At 33.2% G+C, this 23,647-nt stretch overlaps 1 protein-coding gene and 1 long non-coding RNA gene across 2 annotated transcripts; both read left to right on the forward strand.

Moving 5' to 3' along the window:
* The first annotated feature begins 615 nt into the window (after nt 1-615).
* Nucleotides 616-2,528, forward strand: LOC134228675 (uncharacterized). Its single transcript, XR_009984046.1, has 3 exons — nt 616-750; nt 944-1,048; nt 2,191-2,528. It is a non-coding gene; the product is annotated as an uncharacterized LOC134228675 (long non-coding RNA).
* A 5,242-nt stretch (nt 2,529-7,770) lies between these two features.
* LOC134228676 (uncharacterized) lies at nt 7,771-23,424 on the forward strand. Its single transcript, XM_062710359.1, has 7 exons — nt 7,771-7,883; nt 12,117-12,344; nt 14,725-14,976; nt 15,489-15,623; nt 15,830-15,967; nt 16,199-16,222; nt 22,822-23,424. Exons 1-7 carry the CDS (start codon nt 7,820-7,822, stop codon nt 23,055-23,057), a joined length of 1,077 nt encoding a protein of 358 aa, XP_062566343.1. The 5' UTR covers nt 7,771-7,819; the 3' UTR covers nt 23,058-23,424.
* The last annotated feature ends 223 nt before the right edge of the window (nt 23,425-23,647 follow it).

Consider the following 23,647-nt stretch of genomic DNA (forward strand, 5'->3'; position numbering starts at 1 on the left):
AACCTGAACACTTGGTGAACTAAGAAAGTCTGTGACCGAAAATACCATGTTGATTTTTGCTGGCTTATAGTCAAATTTAACGGTTCAATAAACAAAATTCTGACAATAAACTGCAAAAGTGCAAGAAATTCTTGATCCCGGACGAGCCCCCAATTCTGTTATGGGTCAGAATTACCCGAAATGCCAGCAAAGATCAATAACACAATTTAAACTTAACAATAATTTATTTACAGTAATATATAATAAGTATATGAAACATAAAGTACAAACTTAGCAAGAATCTAAAAATACATACATCAGAGTGTCCGTTGCTGCACACAATGTCCCAGTGAAATTATATCCCAGTAATACCTCAATGATGCTTATACGACAAAGTATCTCCATGCATCGAATTGACAGGGTATTTATACAGTAATATAAATCTAGAATATTCTAGAAATTGTTAAAACATGATATTACTGGAAAGTTCTGGACATACACAAAGTTCAGGATTGTTCTAGAAACAATGACCGAACATGTTGACCACTCTGGAATGTTCAAGAAACTTAATGTTACTAATAATAGACATGATGAAACAATACAAATACAACACACCTCACAACAGCCCAAACAAAGTACAAAATATAACAGTTAACCGATTGACAAATGGCATAGCCATATTTAATTCAAAAGACCCCCCACTTAATACAAATTGTACAGAATATGAGCCTCTATTCGCTACCGTTGAAATATGTGAAGTAAGAATCATAGGTATGTACTATAGTAAAAATAAATGTATTTATTTTTCAGTTATTAATTCAATAACCGAGATAAATTATTGATGTATTATTCAAGAAGACAAAGATAACGAAGACGAAAAACAATAAGACTGCCATGAAAACAGATTGTCTTTATTTTTTTTTTTTACAATGTTATAATATACGATTTTGTCGGTCTGTTGTAGGTTGCAGAGCTGGAGCTTACGGGGAAGGTTGCAAACCTTGTCCATCAATATGTCCTAACGAAAGCTGTGATGCATTCAATGGATCATGCAGATATCAAAAACCAGGTAATCGTATTGACCTCTTTAGGTTTTCAAACATTTTTTTTTTATTTTGAGTATACAGATAATTGATCCTTTTATGCATGTTGATAAACTAATCTAATTATAATAAACACTTTTATGTAATAGGTTTTCTTTGAAGGAATAAAATTTGAAGGAACAAACTTACTCTTTGAGCCACGATAATTTAAAAGGAATGTTAAAAAATCAGAAGCCGATAGTTATAGCATTGAAAATTCTAATTTCATTCATGAAATGAGAATTTTTGATATCTGCGTGTTCCATTGTTCCTTTGGCACGCTACAGTCCTATAACTGCTCGATAGCCATGGAGGCCGCTTTAAGGTTTTTCATCTGTATATGGTCACTTCTCTATATGAATAAAAATTCTCGAACGAGATGTAAAAATCTTCAATCAATCAAGGGCAATTTTTAACATCGATTTTTATTCTTTAATGCTGAGAACATTTAAAAGAAATTAAAAAAAAACAACATTTAAACCTTGTATGCTTGAAAAAATTATGAAGGATGCAAATCTAATGGAAAATTCTTTGATTTTTTTTAAATCCCTGTCAATTTGCATTGCTGTAGACTTAAGCATATGCAGTTGTGGACACAGAATTTTTATAAGAAATCTAACACTATGAGTGTCGAATTCGAGAAATTTTGAACTTATATTGTAAGAATATTAAACTATTTAGATCTGATAGCAACGTACATGGATGTAGACATTATTCCCTGTCCTTGAAATTTCCTGATAATTCAAAGGTTTTATGTATTTCTGCCACGCGTCTTCAGCATCATTGTCTGACTTTCTCACGGATAAAAAACCTTATCAAGGACTACGAGAAAAGAATTCGTTTTCTACTCTAACCTGTTTTTGACATATTAAAACAATTTCAGTCTTCATATCTTTTCAATGTATAAATTTGAAACCACAAGAAAGAGCATTTTGAGGACAATTCATAGGAATGTTAACAAGTTCAACTGCTTTTGTACAAACTGAACAATCTAGTTGATAATTCAAAAAGGAATACATTTTACAAACAAATAAGAAGGAAATAATCTTCTCCGATGATTCGAAGCTCTTACTTTCAGTTGAAAAAATATCAAATGCATATTTTAAAACATTTTTTTTATTTTTTTAAGACAATGGTTGTTCACAGACACCAAAGACTTTCATAGTGATCCTTCTCGCCGTTTCAGCATTTCTTATTGTCATTACAACAACCATTTTGACTTTTAGAGTACGTCGAAAAAGAAACCAAAAGCACAAAGAGAGAAATCAGAAAGATACCAAGACAGCTGTAAACTTACATTTCTACGACAAAATTAAAAAGACACAAGGGGAAAATGTGTATAGTAAAATTAACTTTGCAGTGAATGTGTCTCTTTATGAAGAAATTCACATATAAAAATAAATGTTCCAAGATTTTTTTTTTTTACAATTTGTTTTAATGTCATGAGAATGTAATTCTCGTTTAATTGGAAAATATTATGGTTCCTTGAAATGTGGACATGAGTTAATATGAAAATTATATTTACAATTCGTTTGTATGTCATACAAGTACCCCCATGAGATTTAAAGGCTCGTGTACCTTTAATAACTTTATAACTTTTTCACCTGTAAATGTTTCGATTGACTGATGCACCATTTAAATTTATTATTAAACAGCGTCACATTTTTATTTGTTCACATAATTGCGCTAAAGCTAATATATAAGAGATTGTTGATATTATCACTGTCAATATTCATGACGATTTTAGATACGCGTGAACTGACCCAAAACAGATTACTAGTATACTCGAATAATTTAGCCAAGAATTAGAGCCATCATTTAACTTTTGTTCATAAATAATACAACGTCAAATAGTGTTATCTTTTTCTCATGTACATTTTAGTAGTTCTTTGTAAAATAAATTATGCTATAAAGAGATTAGACAAACTAACAGCTAAAAAAGAAGCACAGTGTCTTCTTGAACTCTAACATTGTGTTGATAAATTTGATCTCTGGTGTCCAAAGGCACCAAAATATTTTAAATACCAGTACATTGTAACTAATTCTTTTTTTTAATTTGGATTGTTTTTGTGGTTTTTAACGAAGTGACGATTCACAGAATGTGAAAGATTGGCGAAGAAGTACCCTTTCTAGTTCAGATACTTAAAATGGAGCTCCAAAGTGGAGCTGTGGAGCAAATAACATCATCAATCATCATGGAGACAAAACACACCCTGCATGCATGAATGGTTTAAGAATTGATCATTAAATCGAAAGAAGATATCAGTCTTTGTTGAAGGACACAAAAGAAATGACCTAGATGATCAGACATGACCATTAAAACGCTACAGTGAATAAAGGGATAGCAAATGATCTTGTGTGGTCCCTTAACAGGATTTTCCATGACGTAAATATTGAGATTTTGTTGCACTATTTATTAATGGTGTTTTGAAAATGTGAATAATGGGGGTTTAAAATGGAAAGGGTCGAAAGGGAATGCTCACTCCTCGATGACACTTATTTTATCATAAAGGTAGCTCTTATTAAGCCATTTACGTCTTTTTTCCTAGTATAAGATCCAAATTTGAAACAGATGTGTTAGACTCTATGGTATCTTATATTTCCAATAATAAACTTGGACAGAAAAAATTAGCAAAAAGACTCTGTACGAATACTTGATATCGCGATTACTTAACTTAGCGGAACTCTTTCGCGAAGGAGGTAGGAATCGTCTGTTGGGTGGGGGCAATGTGCTTTTCAATACAATGCAAGATCGATCATTGTAGCATTTATAAGGACAGATAAGTAAAAAATCCTGGTGGAATACCTCGCTAAACAATTGCTGAACTAGCCTAATATATTTTTGAGAGGAGCCAATCCTAAATTGTCACATTTCTAACGACATTTTTAATTAAGCGGACTCTTCTCGTTAAATTTTCTTTGAAAATCGTCACATTTTTAAGCATATAAAATATTCTAATCTTTCCTTATTTGACAATCTACTATCTGGAGTTCAATATCTGGCAAAATATCGTGATTTCGGCATTGAATTGTTCGAATCATTCGATTGTCACTACTCTAAACAATGTCATTTGCCCCCAGAAATGTAGACTTTTCTCGACTCCCCAGCAAAAGAGCGGTAGTAAGTTAGATAACTGCGAGGTACTCATTGGTAGTCGCGATATAACGTATTAATGGAAATTTAAAAAATAAATGCATGTAACAGCAGCAGTACTCTGTCATTTCTTTTACCAAAAATAAAATTACCCTCTTATTTGCTTTTTTTTCCAAAAAATGATAACAGTTTTACATTCTTCCTTTTGAAAAGTAGGTTGAGCATACCGCTCTGTATGTAATATTTTGATTTAAAAAATACCTTTGTAGATCTTTAAATTTTATGCAAATACCGTATAAGCAGAATTTTAAGCAAAAAATTTATTTTTTGCATTGCATGTATTAGCAAGGGTTCTGTGATCGCTAAAATTAAATACAGCAAAAAAATAAACTGTGTCTAATTTTTGATTATAATCTCTTTAGTGAGCACTTTAAAATCGTTTATATTACTTCTCGCTTAAAATAAAATACCATATTATAAGGATTGCTAATATCGCTAAAATTGCGTCTCGCTAAAATGTCCACCTACATGATAAGAGTTTTCTGATTTAAAATATTATTCAATACATATTCTTTTTTTTTTTATAAATGTTTGACTTTCCATTCACTTTCTCAATGTATCTTATTGGTTGCATACTTCTCAACTGGTGTTTATTTTTTTGCCAAACAAAAATATTTCACTTAATGAGGAACAATTAATTTGAAAAGGTACAATTAAACATGATTGTTCTCATTTGGGTTTATCCATTCATGTCCTATTGTTGATATTTGTATATTTTATTTCTTTACAGACGTTACTATATAATTGAGTATTAAAACAAAAACTAATATATACATGTATGTACGACATAATGGCTTTTGTAGAAAATATATACATTGGATTAATTTTTGTTGTGTTATCAGAATCGCTAGGTAGTCATTTCTAAGCATTTAATCAAAGTCATTTTACATCAGAGTTATTCTACAGATGTTGAGAGTTTTCACGCATTATGTTTAAAAAATTTCATACTGTTCTATGTTTCTAATCAACATGGTTTTAATTTTTTTTTAATCCCTGCAGTTATTTCCCAAACTTTGACGCTTTTATGTGGACAATAAACATAGTTAAATGTACGTCGACTTTTTAAATGATGTTGTGTTTTCATGCATTTATGAATTTATTGATTGATTGTTTAGTTTGACGCCCCTATTGAGAATTTTTCACTCATATAAAGTCGCTACTTCATGGCAAGGGAGAGGTACAAATTCTGTCCTATACTCGGCACTTAAGGCCGTAAAACAGTGAGGGATCTTATTCTTGGCAGCACCTACTGTGACACAGGACCTCGGTTTATACGGTCGCATCCGAAGGACAGGTCTCCGCGTGCCACAGTAGAATTTAAACCTCGACGTAAGGAACAAGTCCTTACTTCAAAACTCTACAGCAAACGTTTTAACCACTGCGTAACACGGGCGACTTCGCAGTTTTGAAAATGATAAGGTTTCACGTGCACAAGTACATATTTAAATTCTAAGTTCTTCCTCGGTGTATGGTGGATGTCATATCGCAATGGACGTTAAGTATTCATGAGTTGCTCACACTCAATTTTTTTTCTAACAGGAAGTTCTTTATTAATAATAACCAATGATTTCCCAGCTCCTTCTTTCAGTAGCATAGTTAGCTCATTAATCACTTGTTTTTTATTAAATTAAAAAAATAATTGCGCTTTTAGGTTTTTTTTATTTGTTTTATATTTAATCACTTTCTTGCACATTTATGTTCGTTTTCCGCTTTTAGGGATTTTTTCCCTACAAGTAGTGATAATACGTTAAAGATTTTAATTATTTAAAATTTTAAATGTCCGACATGATGCATGAGCGTATTCAGCAACATTTTACAATAGTGATTATTCAAAATATAAGGACAATCCCAGGCACATAGTAATACAATGAAAATTCAAGAAGATCAACGTAAGTCGATGTTCAACGTAAGTCGTATTCGTATCAAGGTATGCAAGATAATGAAGTTAAACAGTATCAAGGTATCATATGAAATTGAATGCATAACACATACATATAAGGACTAAAAACTTGGACATAAAATCCTTTAGAAAATTTTTCTTGATACATAAAAAAACCAGTGGTCAACATGTATTCTGCATTCATGAATTAACAAACTAGTGTGTATTTCAGGGATTCATATGACGAAATATATCTGCACTGTAACCGACAGTTATTCAAACGCTTATGGTCTGCGAAACAAAAAAGGAAGGGATGGGGTGGGGGCATTAAAAATTGCCTAAAATCTACATTCAAATACGCTTTACATTTGAGAACTCTGATATATGTAAGTTAGTATATTTTTAAAGTAAAAGCAATATTCCAATTTGATTTTTTCAAACGTGTATTTGTAGATTCATAGCATTGCATTTGACCCACATCTGAAAGACGCGCGGGAAAGTGATTGATGGAGAAAGGGGGAGGGGATAATTTTCTGTTATCAAATCAAAACTGGTGGTACAAAAATTATACAAAAAATTATGAAGATTATTTTTACTACAAACTATTAAAAGAAAGTTTTTACCTAAATTAAACGACAGGTTTTTTCACAAAAAAAAATTGAAATTGAAAAATACACTATTTTCAAGGCTTGGATTAATCATTGTTTTTCATTTTAAGGTCTTGATGATGTGTATTTCAAAAAGATGACTATATTTTTGTGTTAGATTATTACAAGAATAAGCTGATGAAAATTGACAGTTATAGCTAACCTGGCTTTTTTGAAAATCAAGGTTTAAGTAGTTCATTGATTAAAAATTAAATGGGGGGGGGGGTAATTTTGGAATTTCTTGTCCAAAAACTACTCTAATAATTTTGTCCAAAATGTGCATACACACAGAAGATTTAATCTTGTAACAAATAGCAAAAATTGAACGACAATATTTTTTGGGTGGGGGTGTTGTACCTCAAATATTATAGAACTATTTAGCTTCTCCCCTCTCTCTCTCTCTCTCTCTCTCTCTCTCTCTCTCTCTCTCTCTCTCTCTCTCTCTCTCTCTCATTAGATAACGGACATGATAAAGCAAAAGTTGGATTTTTTGAAAACGCTTCTCAGTCAGTGAAGAAAAGTAATAAACAAGATTTTCATTTTTTTCAAAATTGTTCAAATTGAAGTCATTTTTGTCTATCATGTATAAACATTTGCTTTTTTTCCATTATGTTGCAGTTTTGTAATGTTTGTATAAAAGAAAAACATCACATGTTATGACAGAAAAATTAAAAAAAATGACCAAAAATTATATATTTGCACCAATTAAAGAAATCGAAAAAGAAACATATACTGAGGAAAATTCTTTTAAGAGGATATATTTGAAAATCAGACACCAAGAAGTTCTTTTAATCAAAGGTCATTTGTTTCAAAATAATTCATGACTAAGACGTCTTTTTATTGGTTTTGATATATGATTTAAAATGCAGATGTTATAGTTGTTAAAACAATAATCACTATTCAGATAAATAAGGAAGTTGTTACAGTAGTTTTACTTTTTAAAATTATTTTTATGCATGTTTTAAAAAATGACAAATATAGAGATAACAAAAAGGAAGTAATATGAACATAAAATCTAGTACATGTATTAAATACTTCAACTGAACATTAAAATACGCAACACGGTAAATCGGAGAAGATGAATGCTTTACTAGAAATTATATATAGTGGACTGGCATTTGTTTGTATAGCAGTTGGTCTAGGTAATCTTAATTTTGCACGATATTAAATTAAGTTAATCACAATGAAATAATTTAAATGATATAATGTGTTCTTTATTACTAAAAAGGCCTTATGTTGTATAAATTATTGCTTATAGGGTTGTTTTGCTTTCGTAATTTTCAACCATTTTAACTCCGAATTTATTTTATTTGGAACTCGAATCGATCGGCCACCTATTTGATAAGGCATTATGCTTTAAATTTGACGTCGTTTTTTCACTAGAAGGCGAATACGTAGCGTAAACATTTTCCCGAATGAAATAGCTAGTAAAATTGATAACTAATTTCAAGAATAAAAGATAAGACACATTTCGCTAAATTACGTTCAATAAGAACTTTTAAAAGTTTGACTCGGAAAGACAGATTTTTTTCAGGTGCACAAAAAAAGCTGTCGAAAGATTCAAATCAAGGATCAGTAAATATCATATGAAGTAACTTACATGTAAAACAAGTAGCTGTCCTTTAAAAAAAAGGTCTACAGTACATGGACCATACGCATATTTGTTTCTAACCGAAATTCAACTTATGATAATAGAAAAATTTCATTGAATATTCATATAGGTTAGTTCAAATTTCCTTCAATAATCTGCATACTTTGATTGATAGAACTTTCATAGCAAAATTGTTATTGTTAGTCTGATTGGCCTATAAATTACTCATTTAGAAAAAAATAGTTATTTTAATACATATAATAAAAAACGGCGGGGACTTACTATATATTCGAGATTTATTCGTAAGAAATCTAACACTGGCAAAATAGATCTGATAGTACACGTGTAGCAAAGCTCTGTAGTACGCATATTTTTTTTTAGCCCCAACCCCTCCCCTATATGAAAAAAAAGTTGCTAAATACTTTATCAAACCTTGTCCGGATTGCTAAATATCAAACTGTTTTAGAGCCTTGATGCGCAAAACCAATGCCGCTGAAGACTTGTTCTATCTTTTAAAAGCTAGAACTCGTCGTTGAATGAAGTTTTTAATTCAAGTTGTATCTGTATCTATACACATATATGTATATATACCATAGAATCATTGTTTAGTTAACTTTGTATATAAAAGTGTGTGCATTAGAGCGAAATTTTGATCAGTCAATAAATATATAAATACGATATGCAAATTTAACAGCAAAATTTGCTAGTGAATGACGTATTCTAATTCTAATAGGGCAAATTATTCTACGGGCATTAACGCGCATTAACGGACATTAACGCGCATACATTGAATGACGTATGCCCAGGGCATCGGGTTTAGCATCGCTTATATATTTTCTGCGTGGACTTCAGAGTCCATGCAATAATTGTTTACCATAATTTAAAAAACCCAAACGCAAATCATGGAAATGAGATAGCAAGTAGTTGTTAAAAGTATTAAAATCAAATTAATCTATGCGAACTGAAAGAGATATGACTTTGTTAGTCAGCAAATACACTTTATCATTTAGTCAAATTTAGTCAAATGCTGACTTAATATTTTTTATACAGATTGTTAGATCATCATTTGCAGACTGAGTTGTCCATGAGTTTTTGCCGGTTTTTTTTTTTTTTTTTTTTTTTTTTTTTTGAACATGACATAATCCTTCTTTTGATATGGTCGTTTAGCTTCCGTACGTTTAAACTTATGTTTTATAATCAATTTTCCTGCCTCTTACTGTTGTGCCGAGAAATGTTTCCGGGAGTGAATGTTTAAGCCCTGTTCAACGTTTGTTCTGTATGTTTTTTTTTTATCAATAATTTCTCCTTATTTTCTCCAATGTTATCGAAAGTTTTCAAACATCTCCCTACTTGGGTAAATATCAGCATTTTAGAAAAGAAAATCATGAGGATATCAACATTTTCCTTTCGATTTATATGTAAGGATTTGCTATGATGTCTCTTGATTTGTTTTCTTCTTCACGTGACAAACACATATATTTAAAGTTTTGCACAAAATTCGTAAAGGTACAAGTTCAATACCGAATTCATTGTAAATTGATAGTTACATAAGTCAATAAATCACTCAGTTTTGCATATAAAATGTTACGCTATATTAATATTTTGATAGACAGCTAATGTAAGGCCTTTATTTTTAAACTGAATTTACTATGGAAAGTTCCTCTTTTTTTTAATGCACAAAATTCAAGGCATGTGTGACAAGTAAATGTGCATGTACGATTGTCTATTCCTGAGTACATATACCTGGACAAACCTTTGAAATTCCAATGATCCGTCTTCATGTCCTCTTAAGATTTTTGTATAGTTTTATAGTTTTATTTTTAAATCGATCTGGCCCCAAGACCATAAAATGAGAACAGACCTAAATCAAAATTTCAAACCAATATTATTTTTTGAATCAACTCTGATAACAAAACAACATTTTTTTCCATATTGTTAAATAAGAATATTATAAAAATCTGCAAAGTAATTAGAATTATGTATTTTAAATCACATGTTATTAAAATTCAAAATATTGACTTAAGTCTGTTCTCAGTTTTTGGTCTTGGAGTCGACCATCACTTTTCTCTAGAGTTGTCTTTTACAACAATTTCAACTTATTTCTATATTAGGAATAATTTGTCATTCTTCATCAAAATTTATACAAAATGAGATAAATAGCAATTTCAAGGAAAATCCGGCTACAAGATATTCATCAATATTAACATAGAATGTTAAGTCAAGTTTGGAGTGCCTTGAGTAATATACAATTATTGCTGTCAATACGATCATTTAGATACGTGAGGAGTACAATATTCACTAAGCCCGAAGGATGAAGTGAATGTGGTACTTCGAAGGTGGCTAAATCATCGTATTGACTGCAAAAAAAGTAGAGAGTGTCTTGAGTAGTATACAGTTAGTGCTCTTTTTTAGTTCAATACGCTGATTTAGACATCTGAGGAGTACAATATTTACTGAGCTCGAAGAATGAAGTGAATATTGTATTTCCAAGGTGGCTAAATCATCGTATTGATTGCAAAAACAGCAATAACTGTTTTATTATGTTAATATTTATTATTTAAAATTGAATTAAAATTTATCATGATTAAATCATAGCAAAATCCCACAAGACTGTTTCTTTGCTTTAATTGAAAAATTTAACAAGAGGTTTCAACAAGAACACATTGTAACAGAAAAATCTATCAAAATCTATCTTATAAAAAAGACTGACATTTTATTTTTTTCATGGCAACTAAAATTGATATTTAAAAAAACATTCAAAACGGTTGAGTACTGCTAAACGCTTCTTGTAGTTCATCGTAAGTGTACTCGGTTCAATTCCTTAGTTATTTCGAATTTAGTTATATCAATTGCTATTTTCAGTACGTAGTTAATTTAAAGTTATGTTTTTTCCTAGATCTGTGGGGGTTACTATAAAACGTTTAGCTGTTCAGTCTCGATATGTCCGTATTATATACATGGACGCAAAGAATTTAACAGTAAAAAATTTTATTTCGTATGAGCATGCAGTATAAAACACATAAGGTGAAAACTTCATTATTCACACCTTTGTATATCAACTGGGCAATCAGGCATAATTACTGTCACCAACCGTAACGACAGCGCCATGGAGTACTTCAATATAACCGTTATGAAAACAACTCATTATTACCTGTGGGGACCGATCAATGGCTTCAATATAAGCGATATTTCAATATATCCGATTTCAATATAACCGTTATTTAAATGCAAAGAATATGAGAGGCAAAAAATGGGGATTTATTTCTATTTAAAAATAAGCGGAATTTCAAAAATATCGAGTTCAATATAAGTGGAGTAAACTGTATTGACATGGAAGGTCACGTCCAGGTCAATATAACGTAGTATTTCTAATATTATTGGATCTCAGACAATCCGAGAAAAGGAAACTACTTAATCATATAATGAAAAGGTATTATGGTGGTATAGTTTTACTTGGTACGTATAATTATGATGTATACAGGCAGATTTTAGAAGATAAGGCATGTGCATTGTGACGTTTATCCTAACCGCAATCGTCCTTAGTATTCCAAGAACTTACCATAGAATAGAGCATATACCGCAAGTATTCAGTGAAAAAAGATTACTGTGGTTGTTTCAGCCAGAGAGCACGAGCGATGATATCAACTTTTTCCATCAGTAGACTGTGTCGTTTAAAAATGGATCGTACTTGATGTATACGTTTTATTAAATATAATAAATTTTTTAAAAAAGTGGAAAAACATTTACTCACGGATAACGTAGTAATCCGCTGAATACATTTCAGAAAATCTAGCTCAAAACCCAGTGTATATGGGAGCAGCTTCTCAAAGTTCAGTTCACAAAGACAATTGGGCGGCAGCAGACAAAGCAGTAGATGGACACACTCTAGAGGAAAGTGGAAAGGATTACTGTAGCTTTACACGTGCTAACATATCAAAAACTGCATGGTGGAAATTACCTTTGCTTCACAAGTCCAATGTCGCTTACTTGCTACTTTTCCTCAGACAATTAAGTATACAATTTAATCATTTTAGAATTACAACAGAACAAGAATAGTATAAAATCATATAACATGTATAAGTGGATACGATAGGAAAATACAAATTATTTTCAATTTATTTAAATTCCTGTTTGCTGCCGAAATATCAAAGGCAAAAATCCATTTAACGATTGAATATTTCCATTTCCAATTGTTTCCCCTATGATAAACACTACAAAAGTGAATCTTGTTTATTTCTTCGTGATTCCTGTGGCATGCACATTTCTCTATTGAAATACTAATGAAAGGTCAATGTCAAACTTGAATGTATATGAGTGGCGTTTAAATACATTGAAGAAAAAATGTTTTGTTTAATTGTTTACAAATTAATTAGATATAATATATTTTTTACAAACAAAATAAATAATGAATTATCTTCGAATCAATAACAAGTCACTAGTGCGACGCTGTCCATTATCACCAAGGCCTTGCGAGACCGAGAACTTCACTTCCGTAAACATGTTAAACAGCCAATCTGAACCACGTAGATTGATTGATTGATTGATTGTATATTGTTTAACGTCCCTCTCGAGAATTTTCACTCATATGGAGACGTCATCGTATGCCGGTGAAGGGCATCAAATTTTGACCTTTACTCGGCACTCAGGGCCATTGAGCAGTGAGGGATCTTTATCGTGCAAACGCCTGCCGCTGACACGGGGCCTCGTTTTTTAATGTCTCATCAGAAGTATCCGCAACTTTCACTTCAAAGTGCCGAGCGCATGGCGAAGGAACAGTTGATACCAATTTTAACGACTAGGTCAGTCGCGGCCGAGATACGAAATCACGACCTCCCGAATACGGAGCGAGCGCTCTACCGACTGAGCTACCGTGAACGGTAAACCACGTAGAGAAATAAGCATTGCAACATAAATCATCCGATACAGACATCGTCCCTCAGTCGTTACCATCCATCTTCTTACGCCCTTCAACGTTTTCTGTTATTTTAACACACGCAATTCAGTTTTAAGATCATGTTGACCAACTCCTGTTCCATCAATAGCAACAGTGCAATCAAAATGGCGGCGGAGAAGTGCCCAAGTGTTACACTCGTGTTCGTGCTTCAGACAACCTAAGTCTAGGTCACATATATAATTAGTGTGTAAGATTGCTTTGGTCGTAATATAAAGTTCTTTTTTGTTTATTTTATAAATGTTGATATTTAGCTGCAGTATAATTAAGTAATCATTAAGTTTGTTTCGTGTTTGTATGGAACTACTTTTTATAGTAAAATTTGACGTCACAGGTCGGCCGATAGAAAATAACATGGAATGCCTTGTGTATTTCAAATCTACTAAATTGGACGATACATAAACAAACAAAATTGAAAATATAAGGAATCACTGTCTAGTTTTGAGAGTATGTCAGGGCCTTCAACAATAGTGGGAAAATGAGATTATTTTAGCATAACGGGCTTTTGCACTATTGTTGATGCCCTGGCATACTCTCAAAACTAGACAGTGATTCCTTAAATATTTCTTATTGATCCAAAAATGACGGTAAGAACTTATAATCGTCTGTGTTTACTAGTATGTGATATCAATCCAAATTTACTTTCGTACATTAGAACAAAATAGGTTGATATTGTTAATATCGATCCAAATAGATTTGGAAAAGTATTCCTAACTCAATTTGTAAGTTCTATGGCCGACACCATGACTCTATCAGCAAGTAAAATTTATCATTGAGTCGAATGCTGACTGTTTTTCGAAGTTAGACCATCTTGAACCACTAAGTTGTCAACGGAATTTTTCGTTATTTTCCGATCATGACAAGGAGCACGGGGCGGATATGGCCATTTGGCAGGGGATGCTTACTCCTTAATGGTACCTGATTCCATCTTTAATGTTTTGGGGGTCCAAGTTAAGTCTGCTCTAATTTTGTATTGTAAAGGATTTTGAGCTTGAAAAATATTCGTTTTTCCATACATTTTGAACTCATAGCTAGTAAAAAGTCTAGGTAGTCTACCAAAACACCACTAATATCTGTACAATTTAAGCTTTTAAAATCTTAGCTTTTTATTGAATGCTAAGTTTTTAATGCGTATATGAGAATATTTGAAACAATCCGAATACGGACTTTCAATATAGAACACTCCATTGTAAACGAAATATGTCGTCTGGTTAACATCACAGTTTAATATATGTGCATTTTGATTTTTTTAATGGATTCATTATCAATTTGAACTAGTAAGTGAATAAAATGAATGTAAAAAAAGAGACATGATTGTATTGAAAACAATAACAATTTCAAAAACACAAAAAAACTTATATTTTAAACACAGGTTGTTTTGATATAATATAGTCAAAATTGAAATAAAATTATGCTCAAGTTATTCTCTTTTTTTTCCTAGCCATAAATCGGCATACTGGTTTCAGTGTGTTTGTTTTTAATGAGCCATCGTACATACCTCCATCTACTGGAGGGTATAGAGTGTTCAAGCAGGATCCATCATCATGTCCAAAACATGTGACGAATGTCACCGTTAACAGACTGATTAAAGGAATAACACTATATAATTCCAAAACCCCTCCACTCATAACAAGCTGCGCAGGATATGAACCTTCATATGCCAGTATTGAAATATGTGAGGTAATGGTAATGGGTACGTAATTTTTAACAGATTATAATGTAGATACAGTATGCTAAGGGTGTTTAAAAATTAGTGGATCTGCACAGCAAAACAATTCTGTAAAAGGTAACAGAAATTTGTATAACATTTGATTCAGTTTCGTATTTTGCACACGTCTGCCAAAAATCAAACCTATGACCCCAATAAGAGAGTGAAAGTTTGCTATTGATATTTTTTTCTCATATAAATAAACACTAATTGCACTGGCACTTTTACTTTACCTGGACATTGTAAACGTACCCTTCGTTAATTAGCATATCTCGGGTCTTGTTCCATGATAACTTTCTCTTCCAGTGTCTAAAATTTGAAATGGGATGGTCATATTGTGTTAGATATGGCTGAATCAGTTGAGGATCTATGCATATTGAGAGAACAAAGCATTTGATATTATTCAGATCTTGTGAGAGGAGAGACATTCTTTATTCAAATATACTAATGTTAAGCACATCATGCTCTCTGTAATATTTTTTTAATTTTTTCTTAAGGGTGTCACTATCAACACTATGGAGAAAACTGCGCACCATGCTCAGAAAAATGTCTGAACCAAGAATGTGATGCATTTAATGGTTCCTGTATTTATGGATGTAGTAACAATTTACTTGAACCACCACACTGCACTAGTAAGTTGATTAATACTTTAATTTTCTTACACACGAACGTCTCCATATCGATAAAATACATTCGAGAGTAACATTTAACAATATACAATCAATCAATCAATCAATCTTACAAAAATTCATTGCAAAGATCGAAATATTTGCACACTGAATCAAAATGAAAAAGGCATAACATATCCGGTATCTGACAGACATTAATTGCATTCTAGGTTGTGTAGATTATAAATATGGACCAAGCTGTGCATTCGACTGTGGCCATTGTAAGGAGGGTAAACCATGCTCCAAGACAAACGGAACGTGTTTTGATGGGTGTGAGGCAGGCTGGACGGGGATTTTATGTTTGAAAAGTATTATTATCTGATACTTTGAACAATATTAATACCTTTCATTCCTTATCAAATTTAAGGATATTTTTTTTCTTTATGTTTGAGAACTTAAAAATAAGCTGCGAGCATGAATTGTATGTATTCAATGAAATGAAGAAATGTTTTATGCAATTTTTATGATGAATGGAATTTTTTTAAATATTTGAATTCATTATAAAAAATATTTGATTATTTCGGTAATCTCTTTTTCAGTTTCATCGTCCGCTGGTGATGCAGGTGAGGACAAATAAAAGATAATTTTTAAAAATCGTCGGATTCATTCTCAGAGCACTCAAGATTTGGTTAGGAAACTTATTAGCCCAAGCATAGGCATTACATTAAATGGAGTGCTTATTTAAAAAAGTCTAATCTATAAACTATCAAATTATAGCGAACGCAGAGAGGCTCGTGAAGCGACGCTCGTCACTACGAGCTATTAAAGCAACGCCTGTGCGAAGAGAAAATTCGGACTACTGCATATTCAATTGAAAGAATTGTTTGACGCAGTGATTTGGACCCAAAATGAATCACTTGTTTTAGCTATGTTCTCGCGAGAATAACGGCAAATGTTCAAGAAAAAGTCTACTCGCCTTGATTTAAAGGGATACATATTGAAGATAAATATACTAAATGAAACGTTCTGCATTAACGTTCAGCACTGTCCTGGTTATACCCGCACTTTCTAAAGAAAGTTCGGGTATATTGTTGTTACTCATGTCCGTCCGTCCGTCCGTCCGTCCGTCCGTCCGTCCGTCCGTCTGTCACACTTTTCTTCCCTGAACTCCTCCTACATTTTACACAGTAGCTTAATCATCTTTTGGGAGATGGTTTGTGGGGTCATATAGATGTGCAGTAAGCTTTCGGAATTTTGATTTTGTCCCAGGGGGTCAAATGGGGGTCGAAAAATGACGTTTTTTAAGCAAAAAGCTCCGTCTTCCCTGAACTCCTCTTACATTTTACTCAGTAGCCTAACCAGCTTTTGGGAGATGGTTGGTGGGGTCATGTAGATGTGCAGTAAGGTTTTGGAATTTCGATTTTGCCCCGGGGGGTCAAATGGGGGTCGAAAAATGACGTTTTTTGTCCAAAAAGCCCCGTCTTCCCTGAACTCCTTCTACATTTTACTCAGTAGCCTAACCAGCTTTTGGGAGATGGTTGGTGGGGTCATGTAGATGTGCAGTAAGCTTTCGGAATTTTGATTTTGCCCCAGGGGGTCAAATGGGGGTCGAAAAATGACGTTTTTTGTCCAAAAAGCCCCGTCTTCCCTGAACTCCTTCTACATTTTATTCAGTAGCCTAACCAGCTTTTGGGAGATGGTTGGTGGGGTCATGTAGATGTGCAGTAAGCTTTCGGAATTTTGATTTTGCCCCAGGGGGTCAAATGGGGGTCGAAAAATGACATTTTTTAAGCAAAAAGCTCCGTCTTCCCTGAACTCCTCTTACATTTTACTCAGTAGCCTAATCATCTTTTGGTAGATGGTTGGTGGGGTCATGTAGATGTGCAGTAAGCTTTCGGAATTTTGATTTTGCCCCAGGGGGTCAAATGGGGGTGGAAAAATGACGTTTTTTAAGCAAAAAGCTCCGTCTTCCCTGAACTCCTCTTACATTTTACTCAGTAGCTTAACCAGCTTTTGGGAGATGGTTGGTGGGGTCATGTAGATGTGCAGTAAGGTTTTGGAATTTCGATTTTGCCCCGGGGGATCAAATGGGGGTCGAAAAATGACGTTTTTTGTCCAAAAAGCCCCGTCTTCCCTGAACTCCTTCTACATTTTACTCAGTAGCCTAACCAGCTTTTGGGAGATGGTTGGTGGGGTCATGTAGATGTGCAGTAAGCTTTCGGAATTTCGATTTTGCCCCAGGGGGTCAAATGGGGGTCGAAAAATGACGCTTTTTGTCCAAAAAGCCCCGTCTTCCCTGAACTCCTTCTACATTTTACTCAGTAGCCTAACCAGCTTTTGGGAGATTGTTGGTGGGGTCATGTAGATGTGCAGTAAGGTTTTGGAATTTTGATTTTGCCCTGGGGGGTCAAATAAGGGTCGAAAAATGATGTTTTTTATGGAAAAAGCCCCATCTTCCCTGAACTCCTCTTACATTTTATTCAGCATCCTAATCATCTTTGGGAGATGGTTGGTTGGGTCATGTAGATGTGCAGTTAGGTTTCGGAATTTTGATTTTGCCCGGGGGGTCAAATGAGGGTTGAAAAATGACGTTTTTTATGGAAAAAGCCCAGTCTTCCCTAAACTCCTTTTTTGTTTTAAACAGTGGTCTTATCATCTTTTGGGAGAGTTCACTCTTTTGAAATTTTGTTAAAACATCAAGGTCAAGGGGTAAAAAATCATAGCATGTTGGGAGCCTCTTGTTATGGGTAATGTTCACTTGAAATGTGAAAGTCAAATCTCTTCTCAATGAAAAGGAAATACAACATTAATGAAAACTAAGTTAAACTTCAAGGTCAAGGTCACAGAGTCAAAAAGTCATGATACATTTTGGAAGGTCTTATCACAGGTAATATGAATGCCCTTTCATTTATCTTTCAAAATGATCAATTCAAAGCAATTAATTTTTTTAAGGAAATTAGGTCAAACTTCAAGATCATGGGTAATGAAAATCATATTGTATGTAGAATGGTATTGTCCCATTTAATACTAATACACATATTTAATATAAAAGTCCTATCTCTTCTCATTCAAAATATACGACCATGATGACCAAGGTTAAATTTATTGTGACAGATAGGCAGATTGACAAACAAATGAGATTTAATGTACCCTACCTTTAGCAAAAATGGGGACAATAAATGTCTTTGCTGTTCTTGAGAAGAAGATTTATGTTGGAACAAGATGTGTTTGTGAAACACTACGCGCCCGGCGGCAACAAAGTTAAAAAAATCTTCTTTTAGCATATTGATCACAGTCAAGGTCACAAGGTCATTGACCATGGTGTCATTCGAAAGAACTTAATCAGTGGAGTATGCGTACTAAATATGAAGTCCCTATCTCCCATGGTTCAAAAGTTGTGGCAAAAAGTGTAAAGAGCTATTTTTAGCATATCCGTCACAGTCAAGGTCACAAGATCATTGACCTTGCCGTCGTTTGAAAGGACTTTATCGGTGGAGTATGCATACCAAATATGAAGTCCTTATCTCTGATGGTTCAAAAGTTATGGCAAAAAGTGTAAAAAGCTATTTTTAGCATATAGGTCACAGTCAAGGTCACAAGATCATTGACCTTGATGTCATTTGAAAGGACTCTATTAGTGGAGTATGCATACCAAATATGAAGTCCCTATCTCCTATGGTTCAAAAGTTATGACAAACAGTGGAAAAAGCTATTTTTAGCATATAAGTCTTAGTCAAGGTCACAAGGTCATTGACCTTGAAGTCATTTGAAAGGTTTTTATTAGTGGAGTATGCTTACCAAATATGAAGTCTCTATCCCTTATTGTTCAAAAGTTATGGCCAAGGTTAAAGTTGACAAACAGACAAACAGATAAACAGACAAACAGACAAACAGCAGGACAAAAACAATATACGCCCGGGATCTATCGATCCGGGCGCTTAAAAAGTACCCTGCATATTTAAATGTAAATTGGTTGAAATTAGCCTAGTGGTTCTTAAGAAGTTAATGTGAAAAGTTTGCAGATAAACGGATGGACAACAGAAATCAGTACATTTCAGAAAACAGTATGCTTATAAATAGTTAATCAAGGTGCTTTGGGTAGCAAAATAAAGCTAAACTGGTATATCTAATTCATCCGCAGAGCTTAGTATATTTCAATATGCACAACCTTTTCAACTCTTATAATTATTTTTTAAAATTTATATCACCATGTCTCATTCAAGGGAGAACTAGAGATATGACCAGATGTATATCTGTTGAATATAAAATATGTACATGTATTCTGTGTTTTTTTTTAGTAATTTGTTTGTTTGTTGTGACAGCAACTGTTATGGCAGCTTTTGGCAAAGGTTGAAGTTTCTCAAATGTAAGTCAAACTCCAAGGTCAAGGTCAAAGGGTCTAAATTGTTGGTATCAAAGGGAAAGTCTTGTCACAAGGAATACACATGTGAAAAAGGGAGAAATCCCTAGAACTTCCTCACCTGTTCAAAAGTTATTGCCAAGGTTAAAGTTAAATTGGATTCAACTCTAAGGTCTAGGTCAAAAATAATTATACCTGTTGAAAGTTCACAATGATTACACATGTAAGAGCATGAAAGTCCTAGCACCACCTGTTCAAAACTTACGCCAAGTTCAAGGTATTTTTCTTGTAAAATTGGGTCAAAATCCAAGGTCAAGAGATCAAGAGGTCAAAATTGGTGGTACCCATTAAAAGGTTTTGCCAAAAGAAATTTACCTATGAAATATTCAAGCCATGTGTATAGCCCAATCCACTTAAAAATATGGACAAGGTTAAAGTTTCCGTGGACAGACAAAAATACATAAACATAGGAAACAAAATATGTATAAATAGTCAATTGAAAAAATTTTCTACTATTATGGAGTCATAAGATCAATTGTCATTTCAGGTACAGGGAGTCAGTGGCTAGGGAGATCAGACCCCCCCCCCTGGAATTAGCAGTTATTTAAATAAGACTATATATGTACTGTAGAGAATAAATATGACTTTGGACATCCTCCCCCTTAGAAAACAGGGACTCCACCATCATTGTTTTTATTATTATTTTTTATTTCCATCTCAGGAAATCTTGGGCTGATTTTTGTGACTGAGGTGTGACACCCCCCCCCCTTTCTGAAAAAAAAAATTCTGGATCTGCGTCTGTTATATACTGAATGTCCGCAACGGGAGATAACTTGACAATGTGAAATTTGTCGACTGTGGCATGCGATGATCTTTGACCATGTTGACCCTTTTTGAACTTCAACCTAACCATTTGCATTTATTTATTTTTATGCAATCTATGCTAAATCTTGTACTTACCGAATGTCATAGGTCGTGACAACGAATTCATGAAATATAATCCATATAATCCAATTAAAACACAAATGATTTTAACTGACCACACTGCATCGTCAGCATACATGTGCTAAATAATCTCATTCGACAAACCTTTGCTGATTCCTTTGCCAGTATGAATTGGCCGAGGTGTGCCGAGAGGTGATATCTATAAATATGATAATGGGTGACGCAAACCCAATGTGAATGTAGAAAATAAAACTGTTTAGTACAAGAACAAATTTCAAACTATCATAATAAACTAAACTATGTTTTTTTAAAAAATGTGAGAGTGAGAGAGAGAGTGTGTGTGTGTGTGTGGGGGGGGGGGGGGGGAGGGGGGAGATAGGCATGGACAAATTAAGCGGGTTGTATTTTCAATGGGTTTTTTTCCGACCAAATACTTAAATCAGTTTGCACATTTTGATAAATTCATCAAAAACGCTTTGTACTAAAATAATATTTTATGTCGTTGAGAAAGTAAATTTAAAAAGTTCCAAATTATGGGGAAATTATTTATTTGAATCTAATTAAGTAATTTACTTCAATCATTAATTAAATTCTGTTATTTCAGACTGGTTATGAATTAAGTATTTTAAAATACATATGTGAGGCTCAGAGTTGATATGGTCATCTGAAAATTTTATGTTCAATTTGACGAATACATGTACGGTGATAATTATAGAATTATTTTGACTTCTTCCTTGGAAAGTCCAATATGAATGAGTGTATATTTAGAGGCAAACACCATAGTGCGGGTATTACTGTCTCATGACAGCATCTAGTTTTTTTCTTGGTATTGCAACTTACAAAGGACGTCATGTGAGGTCAGAGAGTCTAGACGCACCAAATGTCACGTGCCATTTGACGAGCCCGACCTAATTAAAAAAGTGAAGAGTTTGCCCTCGCTCTAACGGTCGCACTGTCAACATATTAAGCTTTACTTTAATTTACCGTGGTATATGTATATATATTAAATTAAGCTTCACTTCTGTCTTCAATATACCTTCTATTTACCGTATATGTCACATGTACAAGTAAATCTGCAAATCACCAGTGATTTTTTAATTGCCAAGACTCTAGAAATATCTCATGTGTTTGTTTACGACCATATTTTGATTTTTGCCAGATAGCAAGACTAATAGAATCATTCATTTCAACGCGTGCGGGATAGTGAAATTCCATCGAGGGGACAAGATTCATGGTCTAGAACGAGGCTTGGCCCCGAGGTTGAATTTCACGATTCCCGCACGAGTATGTAATGAATGACTATTTTTCTCGCATTATTTTGTCCAAAATAACGACCTTCAGTGACGACGCCATAGGGCTAAATATATATTCTTTTAATTTTCCATCCAATTAAAAATCTAAATACACCATTGGAGAGAGCATACCTGAACATGGTTTACACATAGTGTGAACTGATAAAATGAATTAATTTCAGTCCAGGTAAATAATTAGATAGATAAAAACTAGAAATACAAATCATCAATCCGATAGCGTACACATTTTCATTCTAGAAGAATCCTTTCGCGATCTTAAAATAATGCAATTACAAAAGTGAAAATACGACAATATTTTGAATAGAATTAAGTTTATATTAATATGTTAAAATGAAAACATTTTAAATATATGAGGTATTTTTTAACATTGTTAAAAATTCTTTATATGAAGACGGAACATTAATGTTATCGTCCACAGCGTAGTAATGCACAGTGTAAGACAGAAAAATCTCACACTGCTGTCTCACACCGGACAAGTCAATGTTGTACTGTGGGTTATGCGAAAAAAAGACTTGATTTTACACTATGAAATATGGAGATAACAAATAGTACACCCGTATTTTAGTAGTTCCTCTTTTCATCTCTCATTATATTTTATTTGTAGATGAAGATTGTTCAAAGACCTCATCTGTAATTATATCAGTTATTTCAACACTGGTTGTGGTAGCAATTACATCCGTAGTAGTTTTAATTGTACACAAAAAGAGGCTATCAAGAACCGTGCAAGGTGGAAAAAATCAACCAGACGAAGATAGAATAGAGATTGAAGAAAATCCCAAGACTTATAATCAAGTTGGAATTAAAAAAGACTGCCAGACCTATGATGACATCAATTCGTAATCTCTACTTGAAAACTCGACTAATCAATTGAATTGTTCTATATTTTGAGGGAGCAAATTCTTGTCTATATTTTAGCTCAGGATTAATTTTACACACTTAATTGTGGACGGATATTTCAGTAACTTTCCAATCATGACAAAGAGCACACGGCAGATGTGGTCAATTCGCTTAGGATGTTCTCTTTCTCATGACCTCTGATCCCGACTCTTAGTTTTGGAGTGCTTTGTTTGCTTTCTTCCACTTTTGTATTGTTTAATATAATTTTGGAGTTGAAAACAGTTCGGTATCTCCATTATGTCATAGAATGTGTAACCTCTTTTGTCTGAAAATGTTCTTTCTCTTTTCAATAAATTCAATGTAATTAGAACACTATAATAAATGTCTAATTTATTGCTAATGAAATAAGTTAGGTCCAAATAAAACTGGGACTTTCCAGATAATGTCATTAAATCAAAACGGAAGTGAATTGCAAGACGAACTTGATTTTATTTGTGAATTATTTTCTCTAAAGTTTCTCAGGATTCATGTTTGACATATTATGCTGAATCGTTCAGACGACATAAACTGCATCAGAATCTTTGATTGATGTT

The sequence above is a fragment of the Saccostrea cucullata genome, unplaced genomic scaffold (genome assembly GCF_032062105.1).
Source record: "Saccostrea cucullata isolate Sc308-1 unplaced genomic scaffold, CSIRO_AGI_Scuc_v1 ctg5162, whole genome shotgun sequence".
Lineage (NCBI taxonomy): Eukaryota > Metazoa > Mollusca > Bivalvia > Ostreida > Ostreidae > Saccostrea > Saccostrea cuccullata.